Source organism: Chionomys nivalis, chromosome 8 (genome assembly GCF_950005125.1).
Source record: "Chionomys nivalis chromosome 8, mChiNiv1.1, whole genome shotgun sequence".
NCBI lineage: Eukaryota > Metazoa > Chordata > Mammalia > Rodentia > Cricetidae > Chionomys > Chionomys nivalis.
Genome location: NC_080093.1, coordinates 52,500,190 through 52,509,619, shown reverse-complemented (window position 1 = coordinate 52,509,619; position 9,430 = coordinate 52,500,190). Strand labels below are relative to the sequence as shown.

General features: G+C 51.7%; 1 protein-coding gene and 1 pseudogene across 1 annotated transcript; one reads left to right on the top strand and one right to left on the bottom strand.

Moving 5' to 3' along the window:
* The first annotated feature begins 656 nt into the window (after positions 1–656).
* Positions 657–2,087, top strand: Fgf4 (fibroblast growth factor 4). Its single transcript, XM_057779917.1, has 3 exons — positions 657–984; positions 1,366–1,469; positions 1,911–2,087. The coding sequence occupies exons 1-3, from the start codon at positions 657–659 to the stop codon at positions 2,085–2,087; spliced, it is 609 nt and encodes a 202-aa protein (XP_057635900.1).
* A 4,430-nt stretch (positions 2,088–6,517) lies between these two features.
* Positions 6,518–6,824, bottom strand: LOC130879872 (60S ribosomal protein L37a-like; annotated as a pseudogene).
* Positions 6,825–9,430: the final 2,606 nt, after the last annotated feature.

The following is a 9,430-nucleotide window of genomic DNA, read 5'->3' as shown; positions in this document are numbered from 1 at the left end:
TGGGTGGGGAGCACAAGTCTGGGCTATCCCCAGATGTCCTTAACTCGATTTCGCATAGAAGCGCCCACTCCGTGGTTGCTGCTCGGGCTTCGACCCTCTACTTGGCAGACCTGGAAACTTCCAAGGTTCTGGGACCATCCTAGACTTGGTTCCCCACCGATCGTGCCGCCCTTGGAGTTTACCCCGATAGCTAAACTACAGTGTGGCTAGGCTACTTTCCCACCCTCAGTCCAGGTCAATCCTTGGCGCACCAGAAAGGATTCAGATTCTGACGGGTCCCCAAAGGGAAGGACGAGAGATGCCCCATGGAGCAAAGAGCCAAGGGGAGGGACTAACAGGTTCGAGTGCTGGGCGGAGCCAAAAGCTAGGGACTGGGGTCTCTCCAGGTGACAGTAGGCACCACCCGGTCCGCGCCTCCTCCCCCGGCGGTGATTGGCAGGCGGCCTGCGCCCCGGCTCCCAGTCGACCGACGCCCCGCGGGCCGGCGAGTAGGAGGGGGCGCCGGCTATATATACCGCTGCTCGGCGGGGCTGGGCGCGCGGGGGACTGTCCCGCCACCGTTGCAGGCCCGTTTGTTCCCGTAGCCTCGACCGTCGTGCAGCATTCGCCGAACTCACGGCCCATCGCTCGAGCGCACGCACGGCCCGCGGGCCGGGATGGCTAAGCGCGGGCCGGCCACGGGGACAGTGCTGCCCAGGGTCCTGTTGGCCCTGCTGGTGGCCCTGGTGGGTCGAGGGGCCGCCGCACCCAACGGCACGCGGCCAGCTGAACTGGGGCGCGGCTGGGATGGCCTGGTGGCCCGCTCGCTGGCGCGCCTGCCGGTGGCCGCGCAACCCCCGCAGGCGGCGGTCCGCAGCGGCGCAGGGGACTACCTGCTGGGCCTCAAAAGACTGCGGCGCCTCTACTGTAACGTGGGCATCGGATTCCACCTGCAGGTGCTGCCCGACGGCCGCATCGGCGGCGTGCACGCAGACACCGGCGACAGTAAGTGCGGGGCGTGCTGGGAGGGTGGGGACCTGAGCAGCAGACCCGGGAACTGTGCCGGCTCAAGCTCCGTCCCTTAGGACCCGAGGACCGGGAGCGCACCAGCCGGTCGGGCCCCGCCTCCCGCCTTCGGAAGCCTGGGCTCCCGGTGCCGCGAATTCCAGCGCCTTCGCCCGTTCGCACCCACGGGAGCCCGGGACAAGTGCCCAGACTGAGGCCAGCCTTGGGGGCTACCAGCTCTTAATGCTTGCGCTAGAGACCCCGAGTTTTTCACCTCCATTCACCCCAGCATTGAGGTCTCCAGAGGTTCACAGGTGGAGGGTCTGTGTGGGCCCAGGGTCACCTACTCTTTTCTGACTTGCGCCCCCACTCCCACCCCAGGCCTTCTGGAGCTCTCCCCGGTGCAGCGGGGCGTGGTGAGCATCTTCGGAGTGGCCAGCCGGTTCTTCGTGGCCATGAGCAGCAGGGGCAAGCTCTTCGGTGTGGTAAGTACCCGGGGGGTCTGGCTGGGCACCTGCTGGAGACATTGTACAGGGCTAGCAGGATTGTAAAACCCACACCCCACCCACACGCACGCACTTGTGTCTGGTTACCGGGTCTCGAGGTTTTCAGCCAAAATAGCCAGAAGCAGCTTGCATTTCCAGACCAAAGGGACTGCCCCACCCTATTTCTGCCAGCCGTACGTGGGTACTTAACGCATCCTAGGAGAGAGGCGGGTCCAACGGAGATGAGTCCCAACAGGCAGAACACGCGCGCGGCAGGAGATACTAGATTGATAGGGACCGGGCAGGTGAGCTGTGCTCCGCCTAGCGTGGGCTTAACAACTCCTTGAAGCCTGGGACAGACAGACTTGACACCCTGCCTAGAAAGACCTCTTGGGCCCTGCTGCAACAGATCCCTGGCTCACCCTGTGTCCTCTTTCTTAGCCTTTCTTTACCGATGAGTGTAAATTCAAAGAGATTCTTCTGCCCAACAATTACAACGCTTACGAATCCTACGCGCACCCCGGCATGTTCATGGCCCTCAGTAAGAACGGGCGGACCAAGAAAGGGAACCGAGTGTCACCTACGATGAAGGTAACCCACTTCCTTCCTAGACTGTGACCCTCCGGAGCCTTGCCTCAGCCTCGGAAGCACACCCCACCCCTCAGGAGGAGCACTTTCTCTCCATGGAGAACTGTTTGCAAAAACAGGTGTAAGATATTTAAATTAATTATTTAAATATGTATATACTGATGCCCAATTATTTATAATTCTGTGGGTTTTTTTTTCATTTTCTGGGTGGGGGGAAAATGACCAAAAGAACAAACAAATCCAATGAAGCTTAAGACTTTTTTGGTTCAGTGGGGACGGACTTGCTTCATTATCAAAGCCCAGGGAATGCTGCTATTTCATTTGTGAGTCTCTTAAAACTCAGTGACATCAGATTCCAAGGGTGTCTGGCCTCTCTGTGTCTGGAAAGGCCTGCCTAGGGCCTCTGAGCCAGTCAGAGAAGGACCCTGCGATCGCTCCTTCCAGTCCGGGAGCATCCTGAAGCAGCCGCTCCCTCAGCTCCCTTTGGTATGAACCCCGAACGGATCGGTTTACTCCAGGGACAGAAGTGCGTCCTGGAAGTCCTCCCGCCTCTGTTTTTAGATCTCCGTGACTGATCTTTGAACTCTCTAGCAGTCAATCTTCCTCGACCTACCGGATGGGAGAGACCCTTAGACAACTTTATAAACTCCTGTTTGCCTTTTTTGGACTGGCCAAACAGGGCACGTGGCTTGTAGCCATTGAACTTTGTCAATTGCCGGGAAAGGAACTAGGAATGGACAAGGAGGTGCGTGTGCCACAACTCAAGACTCTAGCGATGAAATTCTACTTTTTGTGATAGAGGATGGCCTGTCAGGATATAACAGAAAGTGGTTTTGCAAACGGAGAAAAACAGGCTTCCCTGAATTTGGGGAGCTTTGTACTGGAACTCCACAATTTGAGAGTGAACTGTCCTTCCCAGCCCTAAGGCGTTCTGCCGGCAGGAGTTTGCATTCCGGTGCAGTCCCAAGTGTGAACGCATTGCATTCTGTTCCCATCTACCTCAGAGTTCCTGAGCCCCTGGTGATCAAGCTGGAGACTCTGCCGGGTGCGCCTGCCGGCTTCTCTTCCACATGTAGCATGGTGCGCCCTGCTGGACTCTTGTCACGTTCCAGCTATCTTTACCCAATGATTTACTTTTAGTAAGGGGTATTCATGGTGAAAATATGCGCAGCCAGCTGTCGGAGTGCACTATATGGTCACCAAGTCAAGTAACCCTTATATTTTGCTTTATATATTTTACGAATGTAACCCCTGTCGCTGAGACCAAGATGGAAGAGGCAGGGTCGGCGGCATTTAAAAAAAGGGCTGAGGTGAGGGCAAACATTTAATTTTAATTAATGACTCTTTGGAGTTTATACAAAATGACCTTAGCTCGCTAGAGCGAATGCCCCAAATGCTTCTCCCCAAGACGTTAAGACTTTGCTGGGAGGCTTCTGAGCCACGTCCCAAATTAACTTTATGGGAGGCTACAGACAGCAAGACGGGGAAAATCTGATTGGCATTTTTTTTTTTTTTTTTTTTTTTTTTTTGTCTTTCACATTCCTTTCAAAAACTCTGTTTGAATGCTAATCGGATACTTAAATACTATTCTGTACCACAGCCCAAGAAGGAAGGGGACACGCCCCAAGCTGAGGTGGGAGAATGTCCCAAACTTCCCTTGATGTTTGCTGGCTTACAGGAAAATACAGATTATGTGTTTTTGAAAACAGGCCCTAGACTCCAAGAGTGTTGGGGAAAAGGTAGTTGAAGGTCTTTTGTTTTGTTGTTGTTGTTACTGTTTTTTTTTTTTTTTTAAAGACAGGGACTCCATAGCCCAGGCTGACCCTGACTTGCTATGTCACTGAGGATGACCTTGAATTTCTGATCCTCCTGCCCCCACTTCCAAGTGCTGGAATTACAGGCGCAGGGCCACACACACTATTGGGTGCTGGTGGCTGAAGTCAGGCACATGCCAGGCCACTCAATCAAAAGTATATCTCCCTCTTTTTTGGAGAGGCAGGGATGAGATGAGGGGTGGAGTCTTACTCTGTAGCCCAGAATGGCTCCTGCTTGAGTCAGCTAGTGTCGAGACTACAGATGGAAGGCACTTGCCCTGCTCTGATGGGGTTCTTGGCGGCCATGTTGCCTCCAAGGACAGGCTGTGGTCCTCCCTGACATCCTGGTCTGTTTCTTCAGCAGCTTCCTTTCCTGTCTATGTCCAAGGACAAGGCTGTACCTTTGCAAATTTGTTGTGGGATGGGTTTAAGGTTTCTGTATCTGCCCTGGTTACAAAGAGTCGGTCTGTAGTTAATACAGGTGTCGACCCAGAGAGTATGTGCTGTGCACACTGGATCGGAGAGAAGCATTCGATCATGTATAGAGAGCCCCACGGGAGATGGGAATGATTGGCGAAGATATTAAAATGGCAAACGTGTCTTGAAGCCCCTGTGTCCGCTTCATCTTTTTTCTATTTGCAGCTGAGCAGGATGGGGGCAGGGAGACAGATTTTAGCCAGCTGTGTACACGCTAATGCGGCTTTGAAAACCAGGAAGCAAGGATGTCACAGTTGCCACATCCTAGTGTCCTCCTCAGCGGGACTCTATTGCTGCCTACCTCGGTCTGTGAAGTCTGCCCAAAGCCAAGTGGGGCCCATTGAGGACAGTCAACCGGCGATACCTGTGGGTTTGGCTAGTTCAGCTAACTGTTCTCAGTGAGGAGGTGGGATCAAATTAGAAGCCGGAAAAGATGGCATCCACTCAAGTACTGAGGTGGTTTACACCACGACACCAGGCTAAAATTTGGTGTTAGTTGTCCTTATACATTTATAACTTGCCTATATCAGGGCGTGTTTACAATTTGGGTTTATTTTACCTTCATTTTTAAGATGGAACTGTAGCCCACAATGGAGTCTGAGGAGGTACTGTCCCTAAAGGCTGTGAGGTTGTGGTGTACACCTTAATCCCAGCACTCGGGAGACAGGCAGGCAGGCAGGTCTGAGTTCTATTCCAGGACTGCCAGAGCTACACATAGAAACCCTGCCAATTAATAAACAAATAGAAAAAAAAATAGATGGATGGAGAGAGAGAGAGAGATAGTGCTTGCCTGACACACAACGAAGACTTTGCCTTGGGTCCCCAGCATCTCTTGTAGGTTGTGCACAGCTGTAATCTCAACACTGAGGTGAAAACGAAGGATCCTAATTTCAAGGTGATCTTCCACTCCACTATGAGTTTGGAGCCAGCCTGGGCTATTTGAGAGCCTATCTCAATAACAGTAGTGCTAGTGATAGTAAATAATAAATGACTAGGGTGGACTCACCTATGTGACTTGGACCACTAGTGGTAGTAGTAATAATAAATGATGTGGGCTCACCTATGGGACTTGTCCTCATACAAAGAAGGCCAGGCACAGGGCAAATTCCAGAGAAACACCTCAAGCAGAAAGGTGTGGTCCTGCCCGACTCTGGAGGGTCCATCTGACCCATTCAGACTCCCAGCTGCCAGGCTGACTCCACACACCCCATTAGAGCACCCCAGGAGAATAGTGGTGAAGGTGTTATTCACACAGTTAAAAGCAGCTGGAATCTTGAGCGGACCCTTTCCTGCTGGCTCCTGGGATCCTCGGCAAGGCTGTTAAAGTCAAACAAGGTGACTTGGGTTGCCAATGGCAGCCCATTGTTGACCTACTGGTGCTTTTGGATTGGCGACCTCCAGCACAGGGCTAATGGGAGTGGGGGTCAAGGTCCATTAAGAAGAAAGGAAAGAACACTATGGCTTCCGTGGCAGGCACTGAGTAAGTTGTGGTCTTTGCTTTAGTTTTGAGGTTTTCCTTGTGTTGCACATGGGCTTCAGCGTAGGACGGAGAGAACAATTTGGAAAAGTCAGTCTGCCTGGCGGTGGTGGCCTACGCCTTTAATCCCAGCACTCAGGGGGGCGAATCTTTGTGAGTTCAAGGCCAACCTGTTCTACAAAGCAAGTTCCAGGCCAGGGTGACAGAAAAACCCTTTCTCGAAAAACCGGAAATAAAAAATCAGTTCTTGGTCAGGCGTAGTGATGACACCTTCAATCCCAGTACATAGAGGCAGGGGATCTCTGAGTTCTAGAACAACTAAGTGAGATCCTGTTTTGTTTGTTTAAGATTAGTTCTTAGCTGGGCAATGGTGATGCACACCTCTAATCCTAGTACTTAGGAGGCAGAGGTAGGCAGATGCAGAGTGAGTTCCAGGATGTTTGGGGATACACAGAGAAACCTTGTCTTGAAAAACCAAAACCAGGGCTGGAGAGATGGCTCAGAGGTTAAGAGCACTGCTTGCTCTTCCAAAGATCCCTGAGTTCAATTCCCAGCAACCACATGGTAGCTCACAACCATCTGAATGAGATCTGGTTCCCTCTTCTGGCCCACAAGCAGGCAAACCACTGTATAATTAATAAATACATAATTTATTTTACGTAAATTAACCCATTTATTTAGTTGGCTGTGCATTACTGAGTAGGCTTGGGTCTCAAATAGTAGCGCTTCTGCTGGTCTTTCGGTTCCTTCAGTCGGCTGATGGCGGACTTCACTGTGACGGCAGAAGTCGTGTTGTAGGTCCAGGCCCGACCAGCCACTGCTTTCATGCAGGAACCACAGCGCCAGATGCCGACGGCTTGCCTTGGTCTTGCCACAGAAGGAGCACATGTACTTGGCGTGCTGGCTGATTTCAGTTTTCTTCACCATTTTCCGGAGGGAGGCACCATAGCGGGTCCCATATTTCCCTACAATCCCGACCTTCTTGGTACATTTAGCCATGTTGCCGGAACCTAAACCAAGCACGGAGAGCATAAATAAATCTTTTTTTTTTTTTTTAAAAAGTTCTTACCTTCGGATCATTAAGTTTGGTAGTGCCTTATGCACTGGGCCATTTCACCAGCCCGGGTTTTAGGGCTTTTGGGTTGTTTTTGAGTTTGCTCATTTTTGTTTTGTTTGAGATAGAATCTCACTGTGTAGACTAGGCTGGCCTTGAACTCCCAGAGATTTGCCTGCCTCTGTTTCCTGAATGCTAGGATTAAAGACCAGCACCACCAAGCCTGGCAACCTTTGGTTTTTAATTTGAGAGCTTGCACAGTTCCCACTACCACAGGTTATGAGGTCCAGCTTCTCACACTCGGGGAAACTTCGCAGTTCAGCACAACTTGAGTTTCGCAGGTGGGTGAGCCTGGAGCTCCCCCACTCCTTTCTTCAGGAAAACCTTCAAGTGTTAGAGTCACTGTGGCCAAATAGAGACTTTCTTCTGGTGACAATGGCTATGAGGGAAATCAGTTGGCACACTGGGTTGTGGCCCACCTGAAGCTGTCTTGAGTGAGTGCGTGGTGCTACCCAGTCAGGGTTCCACATGAGCCAGACTGGCACTGCTAGACTGGCACTCTAGTGACGGGCAGGGGAGACACACCACAGGGTGCTGGCAACCAAGGCTGTTTCCACCCTCACCTCCCTGAGTGGAGTGACCTCCATCCCTAGGGGAGTTTGCAAAGCAGGTGACTCTGGAGGGAGATGGCACCTGACAAGTGGCCTCATTCCTTTATTTAAGGACTGGTCATAGCATGTAAAACAGTCAGAGGTCCTACAGCTGGCCAAGCCCAGAGTAGCCCTTTCTGAACAGCCTGCGTGTATGCACCCCGGGATTGCTGGATGGTTTCTGGAGTCCTGGGTAGGACAGAGACAGACACAGCTCTGTCAGCTGTGTCCTCTGCTCTCTTCCCACTGAGAGGCATCTGTGCCCCTTCATTTCATGTCAGCAAGGGCAGAAATGTCTGTGTGACTGAGGCAGGCCACCTTCAGGGTTCTGAGCCACTACAGGGTTGGACATCCAAGGTCCTGCGTCTATTGTCCCAGAAGGAAGTAGAGGCTCGCTTAGCAGGCCCTGGAGGTGAATGCTCTGTTAAGAGCCCTCATTGAGCCTGACCATTAAATAATGACAGCCCGGTTTACACTCAGGCCCTGTCTTAAAAAACAAACCAGAAACCCAGCGGTGGGGAAGTAGAGGTAGGAGGCTCACGTGCTCAATCTTCCAACGCTAAGCAGGGAGTTGGTGACCAGCCAGGGCTTGTCAGGTGTGGTGGGGAACCGGTGCCACAGGCAGGAACCTCAGGAGTTCAAGGTCATCCAGGGTTGCACAGTAAGTTCAAGGTTAACCTGGGTTGCATGAAACTTTGTATCAAAGACCAAAAATCAAAAATTAAAACAGGAGGCCGGGCGGTGGTGGCGCACGCCTTTAATCCCAGCACTCGGGAGGCAGAGACAGGCGGATCTCTGTGAGTTCGAGACCAGCCTGGTCTACAAGAGCTAGTTCCAGGACAGGCTCCAAAACCACAGAGAAACCCTGTCTCAAAAAACAAAAAACAAAAAACAAAAACAAAAAAAAATGAATCTCTGTGAGTTCGAGACCAACCTGGTCTACAAGAGCTAGTTCCAGGACAGGCTCCAAAACCATAGAGAAACCCTGTCTTGAAAAACCAGAAAACAAAAAAAAAAAAACAAAAAAAAAATTAAAACAGGAACTTTTGGGAGTGCTCTTTCATGGGAATCTTTCTGACTTGGGCTCCTGATTAGCTGTCCTATGTTAGCCCAATGCTGACAATGATGGTTCTGGGGACAAGCAGAGGTTGCAAGGTTTGCCGGCCCTGAGCCTTCTGGCAGAAGCAGAATCAGCCTCTGTCCTGAGGGTACTCCCACAGTAAAAAGGGACAAAATGAGCCCTCAGTCACTGGGGGTCCTCAGATGGCTATCAGCTCTTGCTGGACCCTGAGGGCAAGGAGGGACCGCAGATGGGCACCCATTACTCCCCAGGCTCCGGAACTGGCAGAGGGAAGCCACTTATACCTAGCTCAGTTTTGCAAAGTTCCTTTTTCCTGGGGAAAGTGAAAGGAGGGCACTTGGGCCCTTCCTCCTCTTATGGGTGCCCTGGCCTTCCTAGACAATATGGACCTTCCATTGTCCCAAAGTCTATGCCCTTCACCCTGCTGGACATGGCTGGGGGAAGACAGAGTTCCAATAGCCTGGAACATTTTCCATTGGCCCAAGAGACTTCATCTGCCTGGGGAAAAGCCAGTCCCGGTACTGAAGACAAGATGGGACAAAGGAACAGAGATGCCCTCATCGAGACAGGAGTAGAACTCTCACAGTCATTAGCTTTGTGGATCATGTTCAGTTCTCCCGTTTTGCTACTTTTGGCAGGGTCTCACTTGTCCCAACTGGCCTTGCATCCAGAGACCAAGGATGGGCCTTATATTGTCTTGTTCCTTGAGTTTGAGTTTGTCCATGGGGCTCACTCTTGTGAATGAGATAGAAATAGAATATTTTTGTTTGTTCATGTGCATGTTTGAGACAGGATCTCACTATGTTGCCCAGGCTGGCCT